Source organism: Nannospalax galili, unplaced genomic scaffold (assembly GCF_000622305.1).
Source record: "Nannospalax galili isolate Female #2095 unplaced genomic scaffold, S.galili_v1.0 scaffold233, whole genome shotgun sequence".
Lineage (NCBI taxonomy): Eukaryota > Metazoa > Chordata > Mammalia > Rodentia > Spalacidae > Nannospalax > Nannospalax galili.
This window is the reverse complement of record NW_008333818.1, coordinates 961,098-984,648: the sequence shown is the minus strand read 5'-3', so window position 1 is coordinate 984,648 and position 23,551 is coordinate 961,098. Positions and strand designations below refer to the sequence as shown.

The following is a 23,551-nucleotide window of genomic DNA, read 5'->3' as shown; positions in this document are numbered from 1 at the left end:
TAATCTATCTGGGCCTGGGCTTTTTTTAGTTGGGAGACTTTGTATTACTGTTTCAATTTCCTTATATGTTATGGGTCTGTTTAAAGTATTGATCTCTTCTTGGTTTAATTTTGGTGGTTCCCATGATATTAGATATCCATCCATTTCTTTTAGATTTTTAAATTTAGTAGCATATAGGTTTTTATAATATTCCCTTATCACTGCGACAGCCAGAGCCCACTGCACAATTTGTTCAGCCAGGCTTCTTCCTGTGGGTTCTAGAACGCTCCTAAATCAGTAGAGAATGCAGCTCCCTCACAGTTCAGACTTTGGGAAAATAAACCGATGGATGATGGAGACAGAACGTGGACCAAAGGACTCCAGTCAGGACCCTCTCAGTACAGAAGTATCCCTCTAAGCCAGTTGGCAGTGATTTGTGAAATCACATAGGATTCCACTGACACTCGTATGGACAAAGAAAAATGTCCATTTCTAATGGTTTAGAAATCACAAGGTAGGTAAACAGAGAAACACGAAAGCTCCCTAATACATGACAATATCCATCATTTACCGTGTGACAGCTGAGCCTCAGGGTAATGTGTCACTGAATCATACTTACCTGGAGAAGAGAAGCAAGGCCACTGGTAAGAGAACCGCATCATAGTCCCCATTTCTAAAGGAAAATTTTATAGGATCTGACTTACTCAGCCAAGAGTCTGAGCACATGCAACCTTCCCCACCAAGCTCAAGGTCAGGCTTGCCTCATGCAGAACTCACTGATCCATCAACGGACAGATTGGGCCATCATGGGGCCATGAGTAAGCAGGTAAGACCCTGTGTCCAAAAGATTGAATAATAATAATAATAATAATAATAATAATAATAATTCTGAGCAGGAAGTTATTTATTTACATTTGCCTGCCATTGTTTTTAATTCTTTCACTGTGAAACTTTCTATAATATTGTTTTATTATAGCTCTTATAAATATGAATATAAACATATATAAATATGTGGTTTTCCTTTAACATCAGACTGAAAACTATCTTTCTGAGGTGTAATGACCATTTCTTTTTAAGTGTATACCTTGTACATCAGTCTTAGCTCCAACACATTATTTTAGCTTTGTTTGTAAATTTGATGGAAAGGTTTAGGATTTTCATTATGCTGCGTACTTCTTCACTTCTGTTTTCAATTCTATTAAATGTAAGAAATGTATTTTTTCTCTAGTATACAATTTATAATTATAATTTTACAGTCTTTTTAGTCCTCAGTATCTCTAGATACAAGGTAAGCATACTACCTCTGAGCCACATCCCCAGCCCTCACTCTTCTAAACACAACACACTAAATAATTTCAAGTCTGTTTCTAGCCTTGGCATCAGTAAACCAAGTCTCAATTTCCACTTTGCCATGATGCTTAAATTTTAAGTATATAGCTGGGCCTGGTGACACACAACTTTAATCCCAGCATTCAGAAGGCAGAGGCAGGCAGATCTCTGTGAGTTCAAGGCCAGCATGGTCTACATAGCAAGTTCCAGGCCACCTGGGGCTACAAAAAAAGACCAAAAAAAAATTAAAGTATATAAAATTTGCAAGTTAATCAACATTCTAGCTTCATGCTTTACAGAAAATACATATTCAATGAATGATGATTATTATTAATGGAAACATCATAACATATGTAAAAGTTGGCCTGTGAGCAAAAGTTAATGATAATAAGTTACCACATATTTTTCAATTTAACATATTTGTTTCTCATATTTTTTCTAGTGTGTTCAATCTCCAAGGGAACGTGTCCCTATGGGGCGGTCATTCCAGTTTGGAAGATATCATTTCTCTTAGTTAGTGATGTGAAAATCAGAAGGCACAAAGAGAAGCTTATGTCAGGCACTTTGGAGAGGAAGACGGGTCAGTAACAAAGAGGAGAAATGTACCTTATGTAGATGTGGTATGAAGTGCCTAGCAGCCAACAGTGCACAGTTGCTTAGCAACATGCAAATGCTAAGTAAGAAGGATGGAAAGACATCACAAAATTGAACACTCATGCTCACTCACACAGTTATTTCCAGATAGAACATATATCAAATAGAAAAGTTGATAAAGGTTTGATTTCTAAAACATAAGTCAGCAACATAGTGAAAGGCACACAGATTAAATCTACACATTGAAATCATAGGTAGTCCAAACATAAATATGCAGACAAACGAGTATGTGATCACAGCTGGATTTGGGGTGCAGTAAAGTCATCTGTTTAATCCAAATTCACTGAAACACAGGATTCTACTGGAATCAGTAAAAGATAAAACTGTTATCAGGTGCAGAAGTGCTTGAATGCAAATTTAGAGGCCTGTATTTCATTTATTTAATAGCTTCTCACCCATTTACCTACTTCTATGCTGGGATTTTGTCTGGCTTGAGCTTGCTCGGGTCTTGTGCGTGCTGTTATTATTGTTGTAAGTTCATATCAGTAACTTCCTAGCTGCCTGGAAAACACTTTCTTTGTGGTCATCAACCACTTCTGGCTCTTAGAATCTTTCCACCCCCTCTTCTGCAAAGGTCCCTGAGCCTTGAGTGACAGAGGTTTGATATAGGTATCCTATTCGGGGATAAGTTCTCTGCAGTCTCTTATAAGCATTGTAGAGGACATATGAAAGAGCATGAGTCACCCTTAAAGAAGTTTAATATTGGAGCTGGAGAGATGGCTCATTGTTCTAGCAGAAGACCTGGGTTCAAATCCCAGCACCCACATGGCAGCTAACAAGTGTCCATAACTCCAGTCCCAAGGGATCTGACAGCCTCTTCTGACCTCCGTGGGCATTGCATGACATGGGTGCACTTACCTACATGCAGGCAATACACACATACACATAAAATAAAAATAATAATTTTTTAAAGTTAAAAAAAAAAAGAAGTTTAATATCAGGGCTGGAAAGGTGGCTCAGCAGTTAAGAGCACTGGTTGATATTGCAGAGGACTCAGGTTCGATTCCCAGCACCCACAATGCAGCTAACAACTGTCCATAACTCCAGATCCAGGGATTCGATACCCTTTTCTGAGCTCCGCAGGCATTGCACAACATGGGTACACTTACACGCATGCAGACAATACACTCATACACATAAAATAAAATTAAAATAATAAAAATTTTAAAAGAAGTTTAATATATCCTAGGGAAGAAAAGACAAGTATACTAATTGCAGCACCACATGGCAGAATTCAAGTCACCTGAGGAATACCAACTTATATATCTTCAAAAGTGGAAGAGATCAAAGCATGTGGAGCACCCAAAAAGCTTCACTGAAGAGGTACCACGTGGACTAAACTTTAAAAGTTAAATAGAAAAACAAAACATTAAATAGGATTTCTGGCACATATTATAAGAGCCAACATTCTCCAGTATCAGGGAAGAAGCTTTGGGTGCATAATCACAATGAGAATTCAAATTCATTGAAACACAGGATTCTACTGGAATCAATAAAAGATAAAACTGTTGCCAGGCATGGTGGTGCACGCCTAGCACTCAGGAGGCAGAGGCAGACAGATCTCTGTGAGTTTGAGGCCAGCCTGGTCTCCTTAGTGAATCCAGGACAGCTTGGGCCACAGAGAGGGAGACCCTGTCTCAAAAAGACCAAAAAAAAAAAAAAAAAACTGTTATCAGGTTGCAGATGTGCTTGAATGCCAAGTTTAGAGGCCTGTATTTCATTCAATAGGCACCAAGAAGTAGTAAGAGTGTACTTGAAATGTATCAGAGTCTTACTTTCAGGAGAGTAATTTGATAAGAATAGTCATCTTGGTCCAGTTTGTGTTACAATAGCAAAATACCTGAGACTGGTTATTTTTCTTTTTCATAACTGGCATTTTATTGTGTTGAGATACACAGACAATTCAGTTCATACATAATTCTTTTTATTTATTGGATTGTTTGATTTCTATATTTAGTTTTTTTATTATTTTTAATGAATTTTTACAAAATTCATATAATATATTTTGATCATATTTAGACCCCCTCCCTTATCTGCACCCCTTATAGCCCCCCACCAGATTATATACGTTCTGTCATATATGTTAAGGCCTATAGAGCCAAGTGCATGTCTCCGAATGTCTTTCAGTATGCATCCATCCACTGGAGTCTGGTGCCACACTCTTAAACAAAATCAACTCTCTTCTCCCTCTCCCAGTTTTACCAGTTGCCCACAGTTCCTCTTCTAAGGCTGGGGCTTCTCGCCCACTTATCCACTTCTATGCTGGGTTTTTGTCTGGCTTGAGCTTGCTCGGGTCTTGTGTGTCCTGTTATCATTGCTGTAAGTTCATATGAGTAACTTCCCAGCTGCCTGGAAAACTCTGCTTCTTTGTGGTCATCAACCATGTCTGGCTCTTACAGTCTTTCCACCCCCTCTTCTGCAGTGGTCCCTGAGCCTTGGGTGACAGAAGTTTGATATAGGTCTCCTATTCAGGGATAAGTTCTCTGCAGTCTCTTATTCTCTGTACTTTGGTCAGTTGTGGCTTTCTGGGCTAATCACCATCTGCTGCATGAGGAAGCTTTGCACCATCTGCTGCATGAGAGTTGAAAGGTCCATTAACATTCTTTCTACCCCCTGTTCCACTATGTTCCCTGAGCATTAGGTGTAAAGGTTGCATTGTAGATGTGCCACTTAAGGCTGGGCCCTTCATAGGTACTTATTTTCTACATTTGATCAATTGTGGAGCTTTGTAATAGTCTCCATCTGTTGGAAAAAGAAGCTTCTTTGATGAGTGGTGAGAGGTCCACTTGTCTATAAGTATAAGGATATATTTAGAATACAGTAAGAAATCACATTGGTCTAGGAGTGTGACAAAAGCAGGTTTTCCCTACAGATTCAAATATGAGTGCACACATACATAATTCTTAGCATAGGTACTGAAAAGGGTATTTTTAAAACCACGTATTGTATTATTTCTTTTTTAGATAATTATTTTAGCAAGTTCCTAGTTTCAAATATAGAAGCAACCTACCACTTGGGAGGTAAAGGCAAGAGGATTGGAAGTTCAAGGTCATCCTCAGCTACAAAGTCAGGGATTATGCTAGGCACAGGAGACTGTTTCATATATATCCTACATATATATGGAGACAATTTTTTCTTAAGAGGATACCATATACTAATATTTTCAAGTGCCGATTTGCTGTTACTTAAGTCCACCAAGTCACAATTTTATACTGTATATACTACATCTTCAAATTTTCAATTTTACAAGGCATATTAACAAAGTTACTGGGAAAGCTGTGCTACCGCAACTGTAGAGTTTGCAGAGGGCTCACCATTCTGGCATGACACTGATCAAGGAAGTTTTCTTTAAGGAACAAATCTGCTTAAAACAACATGGGACTAGAACTAGTTTCAGCCATTCAAGATAAAGAAAGGCATAACTGAAACTCCCAATTGCCACTTAGTATGCTCTTTGTCATAGGATATAAAGTTTAAGCCCTGGACCAAACATGATGTCACACACCGTTAGTCCCAGCACTTTGGAGGCAGAGGCAGATGGGTCTCTGTGAGTTTGGGGCCAGCCAGGTCTACATAGCAAGTTCCAGGCCAGCCAAGGCTGTATAGTAAGACCCTGTCTTACTATAAAACAAATAAATAAAAATAAAGCACTACCCATAGAATAGTAAGCAGACATCCAAGACAGTCACAGCCTTCTACAGTTCAATGTTGCACTGTTTTCTAAATCCCCCAAAAATAAATCACCGGAGAATGATCTCCTTTCTAAAATCAAATCTTTCATACTTTTAAAAGCTGTGTAAAGGGGGATTCTTCTCTTTTTAAATATGTTCTAGAACTACACAAAAGTTGTATTTACAAATTAGTTCATAAAATTATTGTCTAGGTCTTTTACCAAAGAGATGTCTGAATGACTCAGAAAAAATGACATGGAACTGGTGGTCCCTTTCTCTCTACTTCACCAGAGGCTGGTTTGTTTTCAGAGTCTCTGCTTTCTGTAGATAAAATCATTAGTCTTTCGGTTAACCACTTTGGTGTGTGTGTATGTATGTATGTGTGTACACACACGCACATGCATGATGTATGGGATGTATGTACATGTAATGTCTGTGTACATTTGTGTGAGCTCCCACGCATGTACAGAGGCCAGAGGAGAATGCCAGGTGTCCTGATCTATTGCTTTCCGCCTTATTCTGTTGACACACATATCCCTAGACCTGAGACTAGGCTGGTGGCTAACAAGCCCCAACATCCTCTTGCCTCTCACCCACCTCCCCACAATACAATGGAGTTATAGGCATGCAAATGACCAAATGAGTATTTTTATATGGGTTCTGAGGACTTGAACTCGGTTCCTCATGCTTGTGGAGCAAGTGCGTATACCCAGTGGGTCACCTTTCCAGCCCCTCTTTTCTCTTTTGTTCGTGCTTTTTGTTGGAAGATTTATTTTCAGGAGCTGAGAACCTCACCTCCCCTTGGGCTCTTCCCTCATCATTCCTTAAGCTGAGTTGACCTTTTTCTTGGAGTTCTTGGCAGCCCAGAGCCACATAAGAGCTTTCTTGAAGCTGCCTGTCTGGTTGCTGCTGCTCCCCGCCCCCCCCCCGCCCAGCACAAGGCTGTATATTTATAATGAAAAGAGTTTTATTTGAGTGGAAAATCTACTGGAAAGTACAGTGTAGCACATTTGGTGAGGGTGTCTGGAGGAGTCACAACAACATGGAGAAGAAGAAGAAAGAGCGTGCTGCAGAAGGGACCAAGCAGAGGGAATAACTGCACTTACGATCTGTCCTTGTGAGAACTACTAATCCACTGCTGAAAGAATCACATTAGTCCCTTCCAAAACGGTGCTACCAGGCCCTAATCAGCTTCTGATAAGCCCTGCTACTTTCCAACACCATTACAGCGGGGACAATGCTTACAGTGTATGAGTCTTTACAGGGAAAATTCTACTGAAGTCACAGTGTCATTTTGACTCCGGTGAAAGAGTCTCATAGTACAATGGAGAAAGAAGTCTGAACAGTAAGAAAGGAAGACTGTCTGGTCTGAACGGAGAGCTGCAGGACTGAGAAAGGGACTCCAAAGGGAGACACTGGAGAGGCGAAAACTGGATCTGGAAGATGGGTTACCAATTCATAACCAGGGCTCAGCAGGGAATGGGGAGTGAAATTAGCTCACGAGCTTGACTTACCCCTACTAAAGTGATAGAAAAATAGATGCCGTCAGACCATGGAAGGAGCTAGCCAGGAGACCAAGGAAAGGATAAGGGAGGGAAGAAGAACTCTGAACTAGCCTCTTCTGAAGTGCTCATGAACTGTCAGGAGATAATGTGCAGTGTGTGGAAGAAAATACAGGTTTAGAGTTTGGTCCTTACCCACATGAATTCCATAACTGAAACTGCGTGAGTGGCGCCAACATGAAGGAGGAAGGGATAGAATCTTGGTCAAAGGGTGAAGAAGGCTGGCTATGGAAAGGACCAAAGGAAAGGGAATGGCAGGTGATGAAGGAGACAAAAAAGGCGGAGCCAGAGGAACATGGCGGCAACACCTGTAATCTCAGCACTTGGGAGGCTGGGAGGATCACTGGAGGATCACAAGTTCCAAGCCAGTCTGAGCAACAAAGCAAGGCCCTGTCTGACCGTGTGTGTGTGAAAGTGTGTGTGTGTGTGTATGTCTGTGTGTGTAAGAGAGAAAGAGAGACAAAGACAGAGAGATAGATAGACACAGAGAGACAGACACAGAGAGACAAATAGCTATAGAGACAGAGACAGGCAAAAAGAGACAGAGAGACAGAAAACACAAACCGAATTCAGACAGAATCACAGCAACCAACAGGACAAATTTCCAGACGATAAAGAGATAGATAATAATGAACTGATCATATTTATAATCCTTTTTCTTTAACCTTTTGTAAGGATCAGGTAGAATTTTTATTTAAATTGTTTCAATCAGCTTTTAAAGAGAGAATTTGCTATTAGGAGAGTCAAATATAAAAAGATATGAGGACGAGGTCTGGGGTACTATCTCTTTAATGAGCAGGCAATCAAAAGGCTCCTTGTAGAAAAGCATTTCTGTAGAATGGGGGGCGGGGAACATGGGAGAGATTAAAAGTTACCAGAGGATGCTCAGCAAGGGGCTGATTGGAAGGATGGCCCCTTGAGGGGAAAGTCAGAGGAGGAGATGTTTTTGTTTGCAGGAAAAAAAAAAGCTTTAGAGGAGCATTTGGTGCAGAAGGAAAAGAAACAGAGGGAGTGATTGAAACGTCACGAGAGGAAATCCTTGTCTGAGTTGAGGAGTTGGATGGAAGATAGGACATGGTGCCCAAAGGCAGGGATCTGTCTTCTAATACAGAGAGGTGGGGAGGAGTGAGCACGAAGAGGAAGGCTCTCTAAGAGATATTCAAAGTACCAGAGAGAAATTGAGAGGTGCCCATTTGGGTTGTTCAAATGATAACAGAGTTTAGCAAAGGTTTGGAAAGAGCTGTGGAGAGCAGAAAGGCAGTCTGCACTTTCTTCATCAAATACAGACTCTCTCAGATATTAAATCTAAGTCTCAGAAGAACATAGATGAACTTGTCCATACCAAAAATTTCAGTAGAGTTGGACATGGTGGCACGTGTCTTTAATCTCAGCACTTGGGAGGCAGAGGCTGGCCAATCTCTGTGAAATTGAAGCCAGCTTGGTCTACACAGTGAGTTCCAGGCCAGCTGGGGCTGCAGGGAGATGCCATCTCAAGAAAGAAAGAAAGAAAGAAAGAAAGAAAGAAAGAAAGAAAGAAAGAAAAGAAAAGAAAAGAAAAGAAAAGAAAAGAAAAGAAAAGAAAAGAAAAAAGGAAGGAAGGGAAGAAGGAAGGAAGGGAGACAGGGAGGGAGGGAGGAAGGAGAAAAGAGAAAAGAAAGAAAAGAAAAAGTAAATATGGCCCACAACCTTAACATTTACAGAAAAGACTCACAAACCAGAACATTGTAGAGAAAAAACATCAACAATAAACCAATCCTAGACCCTGAGCTTTTGAGCGCTGTCTAAGACTGCTGCTCCCAAACACAAATAATAGCATACTCTGCCTGAAGAACTCAGACCAGGAAATCTAAAATGATGGAAAGATATCTTCTCCACAGTAGATGACTAGAACACCAAGGAGTCGTGAAAAGGGAAGTGCAGCTGACAAGATACAGCCCGAGAAGTGAAAAATAAGTTCTAAACATCTTTTCCAGTCTGATCCAATGCATGAAATATCACATAGTGCATCCAAGATCTGTGCTTCAAGCTCCCAGAGGATAATTTTAACCTTCAAGAGCTCCATCACAGGAAATGTAAATGTTTTCTGGTCCTTTGACAACATCGAGTCCAATGGGGACCATTGCAGATCAGTGACGCTAGCTCATTTTTCAGGACCTTTGATCCCACCTTGAGGGGTCACACTGAGGCTATTCTTCTAATCATTATATGTAGCAAAGAGGGAGAAAATATCAAGATGCTGCATCCTGTTGTTGCATGCATGCCTTGGGTCCCACCATCTGACAACTTAGAGGGTTATCATCAACCACCACTCAGGCTGCCCTCCCTCCACCTTCAGCAGCAGCCCCTCTTCAACATGGCTCTCAGCCTGGGGTTGCTGAAGAGCAAAACAAGGGGGTGTATGACTGTGCACAGATGAATCACCACCTGCCATATCCAGTACTTGAGTTCCTGAAACTGTGTACCGCTGGCAGAACTGAGGATTAGCGTCAGAAAACAGGAGATGAAGAGGATGATGAAGGAGAGGAGAGTAAGGAAAGCTTTGATGTGGGCCTGTACCCGGATGTCTTGATGTCCTGAGAGGACCAAGAAAGTCTTCTTCATGTGTCTTATCAAAGATATGAGGAGCAAAATCATAAAAATGGTAAAGATCACAGTAGGGATTGTCCACATAATCACTTTAATAGAGAAAAAGTAGAATGTCTCAAGTGAGTGCCTTAGGCTATTCCCAGTGATGTTCCAAGGTTGCCGACCACTTCTCAGATGATTCTGATATATTATCTGATTGCCTATGAAACACAGGATGCTAGTTAAGCCAGACATCCCCACAGCACTGAGCAGCATCCATGGTACCCACCCAGGTACCTTGTATTTTAGCCAGAGGAAGGCAGGATGAGTTAAGGTTGCAATTTTCACACAGTAGAAGAAACCTAGCCAGGAGCAGAACCAGATGGTGACAGCTGTCAGGAAGTCCCACATAAAGTTCAGGATCTGAATTACAGGGCTGTATGGGAAGCTTCCTGGATTCACAAAAACATAAATATTCTTACCTATCACCACCCATTGCAGACAGAAGCGAGATGCTGCTAGACTGATCAGTAACTTATTGTGAGGCGACAACGTTCTCCGTAGCAACCACTTCACGCTCAGTGCTACAGTGATAAAGCCATTGCCTGTCACTGCCACCAAGCATAAAAGGACTAAAATGGCAAGTAAAGCAATGATTTTCTTATCAGTCATCAGATATCCTGGAAACACAACCACGTGCTCTGTGTTCATTTCTCCAGTGGACATGATGGGTCCCATGAAGGGCTGTTTGTTGCTCTGGAAGATCTTGTCTCTCCACCTGCCCCAAGTGCAGAAAGTACGCCAGGTAGAGGATGCAGGCTATCTGAGGAGGGAGAAAAGGTTTCTTCTCTTCAGAACAAATGCAAATATTGCCAAGGCTGTTTCCAAAGTCCTCCTGCCTGCCTGCCTGCAAATTTGCCTGCACTCTTACCTATTGCCCACCCACTGTCAACAACAATCTGAATCGAGCATCAGGTCCCGGCATATGGTGTCCCTTACATAGGCAGTTACGCTTCTCTAAGCTGACACCTAAGACCACACACCTGGGGCAGCTTGGTAATGAAATCCACAGGGTGTGCTTCCTACTCAGCATCAGAGATTATGTCCATGGTAGGGGTGAGAGTCGGTTGTTAAGATCCAGGTGCCCATTTGTACAGGACTGTCCTCAGACACACAGACACCACCTTCAGGAGTTCAACTGGATCAGCTTGCCAAAGATCACAGCTGGACTTGTTAATAGCTGACGCCCCCCCATAGGATGGGCAGGGAGGGTCACAGGACCCTCACCAGAGTATCTACCCACACCTCCCAACCCATGGTAGGCAGTTCGGCCCTAACTGCACAGGAACTGGGGAAGGGCTAGAGTATATAGTCTGGGGTAGTAGACTGAGGGAAGGGGCGCTCCTTTTATGTAACTATGGGAAAGTCATCGTCCATGCTTTGATGAAGATGTTCAGGTGCAGTCTTAAGAGACAGCACCCACACCCCTGTAAGTAAACCCTCACTCATTGCTCTGTAAGTAAGCTCAATAAACTCATTAGTTCCTTGGAGTGTACTCTGGGGAGTCATACCTTGGTTTCTTATTGGAACCAAGGGAAAAGGGGAAGGATGTTGTTTATATTTCCCCCACCAGAAGGAGTTTTAGCAATAGCCCCCCAAAGCATTTAATTTTTAGAACAACCCTATAAAGATGTGCAATAAGAATATTCCTTTGACAAAGAGACAGAGAGAAACCTGATCAAGACCTCTTCTGTGAGACATTATTTCAAATTCCATTAGTTGAGGGCTCAGCATGACAAAATAGAACAGAGGGGACATTACATATAATGAGGCCAGAGAAGTGTCTTTAAAATTTAGAAAACATTTTGCGAGCAGTGACTTTCAAAGTAGCATCTCACCAAGATAGCCATAACCCCAATGGGATTTTGGCCAAGGGAGCCCTGGCCTAGAGAGAGGCTTGCCCAAGCCCCACCCCTCCCTGTGAGTTCTTGAGTATGCCAGGAGGCCCTTCTGCACGTCACTGTGTCCTTGTAAAATGTGAAAAGCATATATTCTGATGCAGAGTCCCCTCAAAATCTGTTTTCAACTGCATGAGACAATAAAGGTAGTTTCATAGATGAAAGAAATGAAGTCCCAAGTTGTAGATTGAGTCCCACTTAAAGTTGTAGCAGAGCATCAAGAGCTACACTGATTCCAGGACCAGCCTCTTGCCATAGTCACATAGCTTGCATCTCTGTCTGCTTCATCCTTAGCTAGAGTGAGAAGACTGGATTTGGAGACTCATAACAATCAGTAATTATGGATTCACAGTATAGCCATTAATCCATCTAACTCCCCCTTTCTTTGCCTATTAAAAATATAGGTCTGCAGGGCTGGAGAGATGGTGCTGCAGTTAAGAGCACTGGCGACTCTTCCAAAGGATCCTGGTTCAATTCCCAGCACCCACCTGGTGCCTAACACCCGTTTGCAACTCCAGTTCCAGGCAATCTGACACCCTTTTCTGACCTCCATTGGCATTGCACGACACGGGTGCACTACAGACATGCAGCCAAGATACTCATACACATAAATGGAAATGATAAATTAAATATTTTTAAAGGGGGCAGGGGAGATGGCTCAGCAGGTAAAGTTGCTGTCAAAGCCTGAAGACCTGAGTTTCTTCCCTAGAACCCACATGAAAGTGGAAGGAAAGAACCAACTCCACAAAGTTATCCTCTGACCTCTACATGCATGTTGTGGCATGTACATGCCCACACATATTTACACACACACAATAAATAAATAAATAAATAAATAAATAAATAAATAAATAAATAAATAAATAAATAAATGTTTAAAAATCAATTATCAGGTTCTGGAGAGATGACTCAGTAAAACACTTGCCACACAAGCATAAGGACCTGAGTTTGGCTTCTCAGCACCCACGGAAAAATCCAAGCATGAGTGAGTACCCACCCATAACCCCAGTGCTGGGGCTAAGGAGACAGGAGGATCACTGGAGCTAGCCTGTGGAGGAGGGGGTACTCAAGCGAACTCCAGATTCAGTGAGAGACCCTGCCTCAACTGGATGAGGTGGAGAGCAGTAGAAAGAGGGAAGACACACACATATCACACACATGCACACACACATACCACTTACACACACATACAAAATCAATTATCAATACATGTGATCACAAATAAAAGAAACTGAAAATTTCTGCATTTGCATAACAATTAATTATGGTGGTGATAATGATGACTTCTTAGAATGATTATCTTCCATCATCCTGTGGAACAACAAGCAGTCCCAGGAGAATTCAGGAGATCATGGGTGCCGTAGATGTCCAAGGCACCAGAGAAGGGTGGGCTAGGCAAAGTCTATTTTCTCCATAATGATGAGCTTCAGAGAGGCTAGGGGAAAAAATGAGCAGTTGACACCCAAATGAGCGGAAGTAAGCTAATGTGTCACAGGGAAATAAGCAAGCAGAAATTGTTCTGGGCCAGTTAAAATAGCAGTACTGAAAGCTCAGGACCAAGTAACATGGGAGCAAGTGACTATTTAATAGTGTGACCATCTCCTGGGGAGCACTATGACCCAGCAGCTCCAGGCACAGGGCACCCACTAAGAGGGCATGCAACGCAGAAGGTAGGCAGCTTTTTCTGGTTCACAGTGTGCCTCTAGGTTTCTTCAGTACAGGTAGTAAGGTTGCCGGGTAAAGGAAAGAAAGGAAAAAAAGGCAACATAGTGATTCTGCCAACTTCTGAAAATGCCAATTCTCAGGGAGTAGAGCCAGCAAGTTCCTTCTTGCCCAGGTTTCTTTTGGTTTTTGGTCTTTTTGAGACAGGGTCTCCCTGTAGCTCCAGCTGGCCTGGAACTCACTATGAAGACCAGGCTGGCTTTGAACTCACAGAGATCTGCCTGCCTCTACCTCCCGAGTGCTGGGCGCCACCACGCCTGGGCCTGGCTTGCCCAGGTTTTTTTGCTTAACTTTTCTCTGTTTTCCACAGGAACTTGGAGAAGTGAGGCAAACTGGGGCAAGCCATAAACTTTGTGCTGTATGGAAAATTCTTATCTCTTCCATCTACCTCCCATGGCTCATAAGTTGAAAAGATATGCAATTAACCCTCAATTCATTTAACAACCATTTTAAAGCATCTCTTATTCCATAATAACTCAGTGGGAAGCACTGGGGGCTACAACTCTGAGTTAGTTATCTGCCTTCAAAGCGCTTTCATGCACAAATCATAAACCACAAACTTTTACTGGGCATGTATTATGTGCAAATGAAGTTCATTCAAAACGGTCAGTATCCTTTTAAATTTAAACAGAAAACCTGTTTATGGTGATTTTTGTCACTGTTTGTGTTTACAGCACTTTGCTTTCTCATATTTAGATTTAGCCTCCTGGGTAGATAGAAAGTCTGAGGTTCTTTAATTTTTTGTAGCCTTTGTAAATGTGAAAGTGAAAGGCATTAGGTAGAAACCCAGAATGGGTTTTCTAGGTGGAAAATTCTCAACTTGGTGCTCTGTATCAGAAAGACTGAAAGAAAAGAAAAAAAAAAAAAAAAAGAGTGATCTGAATGGTATGTTCTAAATATTATGCATCATCCTATTTCCATTCCAAGAATTATTTGAAAAGGCCAGCAAGATGGCTTATCAGGTAAAGGCACTTGTCAACAAGGCTGAAGACCTGAGTGTTCCATCTCCAAGACACACATTGTGGAAGCAGAGAACTGACCCTCAAGTTGTCCTCTGACCTCCACAGCATACCGTAGCATGTACCTTCCCCAGCACCTGGATGGATGGATGGATGGATGGATGGATAGATATGTAGATGATTGATGATAGGTGATAGATTAGATAGATAGATAGATAGATAGATAGATAGATAGATAGATAGATGATAGAATAGATAGATAGATAGATAGATGATAGATAGATAGATAGATGATAGATGATAGACAGATAGATGATGATAGATAGATGGATAGATGATAGATGATATAAAAAGGGAAAATAGTTCAGCAACAGCAGCCCCATCATTGTGAGATGAGTGAAATAATGTGTTGTATGTCAGAAAAGTAAGGCTTCTATAAGGCCAGTAGAAATTCAATATGGGGGCTGGAGAGATAGATGGCTTTGTGGTTAAGAGCACTTGCTGTTGTTTCAGATTACCTGAGTTCACTTCCCAGCACCCACGTCAGATGGCTCACAACAGCCATTTGCAGCTCCCGGGGATGTGACACCTTCCTCTAGCCTGCTCTGGCACCTGCACACATATGCACATAAATTCACACACATGCACATGCTTTCACACACACACACACACACTAAATAAATAAATAAATAAATAAATAAATAAATAAATAAAAAGTTGTTGATGCAATCATATTAAGAAAGGTCAAGTAAGCTTGAGCTCCATCAAGGATTCACTTATGGCCATGGTGGTGTCTTTGGCCAAAAAGTCGGACTAGAGAGGAATGCAAGATCCCTCTCTGTCATGTTAGGATACAGAAAGATGTCTGCAAGCAGGAAGAAGGGCATTCACAAGTGCCCAATTATGCTGGTACCCTAAGTTTCAGGCTTGTCCTAGTCTGTTCTTCATTGCTGTGACAAAACACTCTGACCACTACCAACTTGGGGAGGAAAGGGTTTATTTGTCGTACAACTCCCAGGTTGCAGTTCATCAGGGAGCCCAAGGTAGGAACTCAGGGCAGGAATCTGGAGGCAGGAGCTGGAGCACAGGCCATGGAGGAACGCTGTTTACAGGCTTGCTCCCCTGGCCCCTGCTTTCTTATGCAACACAGGCCCACCTGCCCAGGGGTGGCACCACCCACAGTGGGCTGGGCCCTCCCACATCGCTCATCAAGAAGATGCCCTTCAGACATGGCCACAGGCCAGTCCAATAGAGGCAATTTCCCGATTGAGGCTCCCTCAACCCAGGTGTGTCAAGTTGACACTAAAGCTATCCAGCACAAGGCTCTAGCACCATAAAAATAAAATAGTCAATCAGCCTATGGTATTATGCCCAGAACCTGAACTAAGACATGGCCATATGTGCATTTATTAATTATGTGCATGAAAATTTTAGCACTACATTAAGTGCATTGTAAGACACACACAAAAATAGAAACTTAAAGAAGAAAAAAGTAAACGGAAACAGAAGTTGCCACATTTTCTTCCGACTCCCAATGGACCACTTTTCACAAGTTTCAGTCTGGAGACTTTCATACTGAGCAGCAGCATCCAGGAGATAACCCCTGGGCAAGCAGACACAGGGAGGTGGGAGGATATCAAAATTAACAATTGGCGTTTGCCTATGATTATACTAGATTGGCACTTCCCTGTAATTACAATCATAGAACTTAGAAGGCTGAGGCAGGAGGATTGTTTGAGGCCAGTCTGAGCTACATACTGAGAACCTGTCTTAGAAAAACAAAGTATGGGATGTAGTTCAGTGGTAGGGTTCTTACCTAGCATGGGCAAGGTCCTAGGTTTTATGGCAAATACCACCAAAAAAATAATTGCTGAACTTTTTCTTTATTTTCCATCCATCTTCAGTGGACCGAAACCTAAAACTATTTCCATAACAGGCACTTCTTTTCAAGTCAACATGAAGTCTTGAACAGGACCTGCAGTGGCTCAAAGCCCTTACGTGCCCTCAGTCTTCCACAGCATCGATCTGAAAGTAGACTCAGTTTTAGGCAGGATACAAATGAGGAGGGCAAAGATTGGCAGAGAAAGGAAAGAAAGACGAGAACAGGTGGAAGGAAGCTGTGCTGAAGAGGTGGACTTGGCAGAGCAGTGACTGGGGATGGCATCCGGGGTCACAAGGAGAGGGAATCTATACCACAGAGACAGCTGATGATGGTGGAACCCCTTCATGAAAGGAGTTCAAGCAGAAATGGTGCTTGAGCAATATTATTAAGGTTGCTTTTGTGGATGCTCACAGAGGCCTCTGGGGAACTGAGACCATCAGCTGAGGCCGAGGGGATCTGAGACTCAGACCAAGGACTAGCAGAAGTGAAGGGGACAACAGGAACACAGAGAGGTGGAAAAAGAATTGGGGGACATGGGAGGAGGGAGAAAGAAAGAAGGAAATGAGAGTACTCAGACCTTATGAATTCTTGCTGTGTAGGAGTTTATTCATCATGGTACTGATTAGTGACACTGAGAACTTGAAAGCATAGACACCCTTGGTCCAGGGCCTTCAAAGTTTATGATGTGGCTGCACATAGGTTCTGCAGCCTCGTCTTCAGGGCCTTGCTCAGCTTGGGGTTGCTGAGCACCAGGATGATGGAGTGTAGGTAGACACCCACGTAGATAATTATTTCCTTGGCCCAATACCAGTAACTCTGCATGGTTGTGGTTTTCATAATAGAAATGGTCATGGACAGAAAAAACAAAATATAGAAGATGAAAAAGAAGGCCAGGAACTTCAGAGCCATAGTGTGAGCCTGGGTGCTGGGATCACAAGTCCCAGTCCTCTGGTCCCTCATCTGCCCCACATGCCGGTACAGTGAAGACATGAGCAAGATGATGGACAGCAGGAAGAGGAAGAAAGGAGTGAGCCACAGGAGGGCTATGTGAAACAGGTAATAGTACCAGAAGAAGGCCAGCGTCTTGTGACCAAGGGTGCAGTTTCCACGGGAACCCTGGGAGATGATCATCCGAGTGGCAATGATATTCCCAGTGGCTGATATGATAGCAGACAGGCTACCTAAGACAAGGGAGCCCAGCAACAGCCTGGGCACTAACCGAGAAATCCTCCACTTCAGCCAGGAAAGGGCAGGGTGGGAGAAGGAGGAGATCTTCACACAGTAGAAGATGGCAAGGCAAGCCGTAAACCATAAAAGGAGAGTATTGCTGAAGTCCCAGAAGATGCCAAGAAAGTTTGCTTGGTAACAAAAACCAAAGAAGGCCAGGAGATCGTTCAGGACAGCTGTTCCATGCAGGCAGAACCGGGAAGAGGCGAGAGAAGCCACAATCATCTCAGCTGCTGACAGTTTCCGGCTCCGCATCCACTCTCTGGCCAGCACAGCAATCACGAAGCCATTCTGCAGCATAGCAGCCAATGACATCAGACTGAAGATGACCATGAGGATCGTTATGGATGTGGAGGGCATCCTTTTCAGGGAGGGTTTGCTCAAACAGGCTTCTGCTCCACAGCTGAGACACAGTTACAAGGGAAAACAATCTCTCCAGCCTAACCACTGCTGAGACCAGAGACACTGAAACTCTCTATATTCATACAAAAGCCGAGCCACCAGCAAAGCTCCAGTCCCTGGGACTTGAAATGATAATAACTGCAGCCTGCCTAGACATGCAAATCACTCCCAGCTCAATGACACCTGTCTCTCTGTTTGTATAACCTGCATTTGCTTACTCCTTACCACAGACAGGTGCAAGGAAATGTTAGCAGGAGATGCTCTGGGCTAACTGTAAATACCCCTATTGTGCACATTGTGAGCTTTTTACATGGTTCACTCTTTGACAACTTTATACATGTATACAATGTATCTTGATTGTATCCACCTCCAATTCCCCACTTCCACTCTCTCAGGGCCCCTCAACCATCCCCTTCCCACCTTCATGTCTTCTTTAATTTTTGTTTGGTTTTTTTTTTTTTTTGCTCTTCTTGTAATTTTTATTTTCTAATACTTAATATTTTTATTTTAATAGATGGTTTTAATATAGTTACAAAGCAAATTTAGAACACAATTCAGAATTCAGGACACAAACAGTTAAATCATAGGATAAAGCAATTTATAAGGAAGTGAATAAACTGCTTTGGGAAAATTGAATTTACAAAGCATTTCATACAGAACATCTTAAAAAATCTTGATCATCTTTATACCCCTGTCCCCACTGGCACACTCCCTTAGCCTTACCCCCAACTGGAGCCCATATACTCTGTCAGCTCTGTTAAGGTCTCTGTGTTATCAGTGCCCCCAGCCATTCCCCAGTGCAAGTCTATCCACTGAGGTCTAGTCGGCCTTTCTGGGGTCCCTTGTTTTAGGAAGATCATCTCTTCTTCATCTAGTAGCAATCAGTTGCCAATATTTCTTCAGATAAGATTGGGGTCTGCTGTTCATTTCCCCAGTTCTATGCTGGGTTTTTGTCTACCTGGGTTTGCATGGGACTTGTGTATGCTGACACCATTGCCATAGAATCATATGAGCAGGGTCCCAGGAGCTTGTAGGACTGTTTCCATATGGTCATGCACTTCCTCCCTGTCTCTTAAAATCTTTCTACCTCCTCTTCCACAGCAGTCCCTGAGCTTTGGATGGGTGAAATTTAATAAAGGATCCTGTCCAAGGACCAGCATTCTGCAGACTCTTGATCTCCATACTTTGGCTATTTTTGACCTTTTGTGTTCCTGGCCCTCTGCTGCATGAGGGAGCTTCATTACTGAGAACTGAGAGGTTCATTTGTGTCCTCTTCTTTATCCCTGTTCTGTGTTCCATGATCCTTAGGTGAAGAGGTTATACTGTAGATGTGTCACTTAGGCCTGGGTAATTCATAGACAATGTCTGTGTGTGACCAGTTGTGGTACTTGGTAACAGTCTCTGACTGGTGCAAAATGAGCTTCTTTGATGAGTGGTAACTGGAATCATGTCTTCTTTTTTAATAACCCTCTGAGTCCAGTTAGTGTTGTCAGCATACACATGGATATAGAGTTGGTCATCCACCGGATTGTAGGCAAACTACCAACAGTCATCCCTGCTACCAGTGGCCAACCTTCCCCACCATCAAAGAAAAATGACTCCCCCTCCCCCAGCCTTTTTCAACTGAAAATAGCTCTTTAGCTAGAGGTGGGGTCCCATGAACTCCTCCCCCCATCCATACTGGAATAATGACTAGCTTGATTTTTTAAAAAATATTTTTTATTTATTCTTTGAGAATCTCATACATGCATACAATGTATTTCGATCATATCCACTCCCTTCCCCCAACTCCCCCCAAGTCTCGATCCATCCCCCTCCAACGTTCATGTCTTCTCTTTTTTTATCTACTTTTTTATTTTATGTGTATGAGTGTATTACTTGCATACATGTAAGTGCACCTGCACCTGTGCCTTGCAATGTCCAAGGACGTCAGAAGAGGGTGTCCCTGGAACTGGAGTTATAGATTGTTCTTAGCCACACTGTGGGTGCTGGGAATTGAACCCAGGTCCTCTGCAAGAGCAGCCATTGCTCTTAACTACTGAACCATGTCTCCAGCTCCCCCCTCTGTTTTTTTAATAACCCACTAAGTCCTATTAGTGCTCCCTCTATGGGCATGAGGGTACAGGGGTGGGGCCATCCACTGGAGCATTAGTAGCCTAGCAGTGGCCACATCCCCAAAGAAAACTACTCTCCCTCCCTGAGTAGCCATCAACAGCAGATAGTTTCTCAGCTAGGGATGGGGCCTTATAAGCTCCTTCCCTGCCCATGCTAGAATTTTGATTGGCTTGATCTTGTGAGGATACTGTGCAGATACCGGGTACAACACCCATACCATGTCCAGAAGTCATGGATTCACAGCACCCCTCCCTGTTCTCTAGCTCTTACATTCTTTCTACCCCCTCTTCTGTGATGCAAATGTCCAATTCAGGGCTAAGCACTCACAGTCATTTATTCTTGGCTTTTTCGCCTGTTATGAGTTTCTGGGTTAACCATTGTTCACTGAAAAAAGAAACAACATCTCTGACTAAGGTTGGCAGCTCAGATCTTTGAGTATAAACACAGATAGATATTTAGAAGGCAGTTTGACCACATGGCCATTTAGCAAAACAATAGTAGGGTCCCAGCTAGGACCTATGACTTTCCCAGCCAAGGTTTACAGTACCAGGCATGAATCCCCTCCTATGGAGCAAGTCTCAAATCCAACCAGAAAGCAGTTGGTTACTCCCACAACAGTCATGCTACCATTGCAACTTTGGGTACATCTTGTTTGGCAGACACATTGCTTCTTTTGTTTGTTTTGTTTTGTTTTCTGACAGGGTCTCTCTAGCCCCATTCTACCTGGAACTCACTATATGGACCAAAGTGGCCTTGATCTCACAGAGGTCTGCCTGCCTCTGCCTCTGCCTCTGCCTTGCAAGTCCTGGGACACATTGTTTCTTAACTATACTATTTACTTCCAAATTATTTCTTTAAAAATGCCTCTTCTCAGGGCTGGAGAGATGACTTAGTGGTTAAGAGCACTGGCTGCTCTTACAGAGGACCCTGGTTCAATTCCGAGTACCCACATGGCAGCAAACAACCATCAGTAACTTCAGTTCCAGGGGATCCAACGCCCTCTTCTGACCTCCATGGGCACTGCACTACATGGGTGCATCTACCTACATGCAGGCAATACACTCATACACATAAAATTAAAATAATAAATAAAATATGTTTTTAAATGCCTCTTCTCCTATTTCCCTCTCTGAAAGAGAATCCATCCCTGGACCTTCATGCCCTGGGTAAATATTTTATTCAGTAAACTTAGATGCTGTATTAAAGCTCACCTCTGTGTCAGTGGAATAGGAAGACATTTGTATGCACAAAGCTTGGAATTACCAAGGAAAGTCTCCCTAAGCTGTGACCTTTCATGCTTTCTAAAGTTACACTGTCGGACTGCATAGAGGAGTTTATGAAGTCTCTGGCCAAAATTTGAACTTCCTTGACGTATTACCTTCAAATCTGCCAGCCATTAACACCTTAGTTCCAATATGTTTGACAAGTAGAATGTATTTGTTCCTGGGGTAAAGAGAAAACTAATGCATCCCTCAAGTCTCACCATTGCACAGCATAGTGAGATGCACACGGAAGGCCACAACCGCCTAGGTTTTAAAGAATCAGAGACTACAGAGTGTGTGTCCCTGGACAGGATTCCCGTATTGAACTGCACTCACCCACTGCTCAAGGTCCATTGCAAAAGGGGGGGGTGAAAAGATTATAAAAGCCAAGGCTGGTTCGTGAACACGGGGAAGCGAAGGCTTTAAGGCCACTGGAAGTTTGCACATGTGAACTTGTGGCAATTGTGGCATCAAGCACAGGACCCACGTCAACTCAATCAGACAAGGGCCCAGAGGGTAGGAGAGAGATGGGTGGTGGGCCAGGCCTAGACTGAGAGCAGCTGGAGGCTGGTTGCTGCTGGGTGGGGGAGAGTATGCCTTGCACAAGATCTCTGGATGAACTAAGTTGACTGGACTACGGTGGATGAATTTGCACTGAAGGGCATCTGGGTGCAAATTCTTGACTGGATAGGACTTGCCATGTGTGGTGGAGTGCATGGGGTCCAGTGGGGGAATGGGGAAGGCAGGATGGAGGAAGGGGTCTGGGTTTGATTGAGAACTGTTGTATAAGAAAACAGAAACTCAATACAAATTTTTTAAACAATTTAGTCGCTCCTAAAATGGCTCTGTGGATAAGTCATAATGAGGAAGGAATGACAGAGAAGAAAACAAAATGGTCCAGAAAGTATGCCACGATAGGAGCTTAAAACAAAAGCTTGTCAAGAGGAGCTCAGGACAGAGCTGGGACCAAAAGGAGGGACCGCCTTGTGTAGAGGGAGCTCTGTGCCACAGCAATACCTAGGACAGTAGCAGCCATCCTGCCAGAAAGCTTGCCGTTCATCCAGTGACTTATGTCACACGTGTCATGCCTTGCCTTCGCCACACAAAGTAGCATTGATTCAGCTAAGCCAACGTAGCTCAGAGAACTACTCCAAAGGGTCTAAGTGAGGTAGGCTGAAAAGGAGAGCGTGCTTCTGCCTGTGAACAGCAGGAGAAAGGAGGAAAAGAGGGAGGAGAAGCGTAACACAACGCAGAGATGCTGGCAGCGGGGATCCGCTCCCAGAACTGAGCATCTTGGAGTCGGTCTTCTCAGTGACCACGCACAGAAAACGCCCTTGCTGCTGACTTCATATGGCCCCACTCAGTAGGCCACAAATGAGAGGTCCTTGTAGGAAAGATTGAAGAGAAATGACAGCAAAAACAAGCATTCATCGTGGAGTTCACAGGGAAAAAGACACACAACCAACTCAGGGCATTTGACTGAAGAGTTGCTTTGTTTTTTAGTGAACTTTCAAAAGGTTATCAAAGAGCTGATAATCAATCGGACAACTTTGTGGCCAGTTTCAAGATCTACCTTGGCTTCTTGCAGGCTTAGCTCTGGGATCTCCTTGAAGACAGCAGCAGTTGATAGCTTCTGCGTGTTGCACAATGTTTTGGCTCTTCTCAAAATTCCTGGGCAAGGGGCCAACTTCCTGAAGTCATCACCTAACAAGTCCAGGCCATGACACACATGCCGTGCTGTGGCCACATGTAACCAAGTGTACACTGTGTGCTCACAAACACCTTCATGTTACCTGTATTACCATCAAAGCAGACACCTGGCCAGGACCAGCCTCTTCTTCCCCTTCTCTGTAATTAACAGATCCACAGTGTTTTCTCAGGTCTCAATTCTCTCCGGGAAGAAAGTTGAAGACCAAGCATGGTGGCACATGCCTTTAATCTCAGCATTTGGGAAGCAGAGGCAGGTGGATCTCTGTGAGTTCAAGATGAGTCTGGTCTACAAAGTGAGTTCCAGGTCTCCCAAGGCTACATAGTGAGATCCTGTCTCAAACAAAGAAACAGACAAACAAACAACAACAAAAATGGCCAGGCATGGTAGCACATGTTTTTAATCCCAGCACTCAGGAGGCAGAGATAGGCAAATCTCTGAAAGATGGAAAGTAAGCTGGTCTACATAGCAAGTTCAGGCCAGCTGGGGCTACAGGGAAATGCTGTCTCAAAAATATTTAAAGAGTTGAATTTAGGGCTGGTGTTAATAGGATGCT

At 43.2% G+C, this 23,551-nt stretch overlaps 2 protein-coding genes across 2 annotated transcripts; both read right to left on the bottom strand.

Annotated features, from left to right (window-relative positions):
* Positions 1-9,526: 9,526 nt before the first annotated feature.
* Tas2r60 (taste 2 receptor member 60) lies at positions 9,527-10,498 on the bottom strand. The gene has a single exon (XM_008828625.1). It carries the CDS (start codon positions 10,496-10,498, stop codon positions 9,527-9,529), a length of 972 nt encoding a protein of 323 aa, XP_008826847.1.
* Positions 10,499-16,959: 6,461 nt separating this feature from the next.
* On the bottom strand, positions 16,960-17,868 carry LOC103730428 (taste receptor type 2 member 143). Its single transcript, XM_008828647.1, has one exon. It carries the CDS (start codon positions 17,866-17,868, stop codon positions 16,960-16,962), a length of 909 nt encoding a protein of 302 aa, XP_008826869.1.
* Between the last annotated feature and the right edge of the window lie 5,683 nt (positions 17,869-23,551).

Bases quoted from the DNA above. Each gene is read 5' to 3' on its own strand.
- Tas2r60 (XM_008828625.1), bottom strand. From the start codon at position 10,498: ATGGGACCCATCATGTCCACTGGAGAAATGAACACAGAGCACGTGGTT.
- LOC103730428 (XM_008828647.1), bottom strand. From the start codon at position 17,868: ATGCCCTCCACATCCATAACGATCCTCATGGTCATCTTCAGTCTGATG.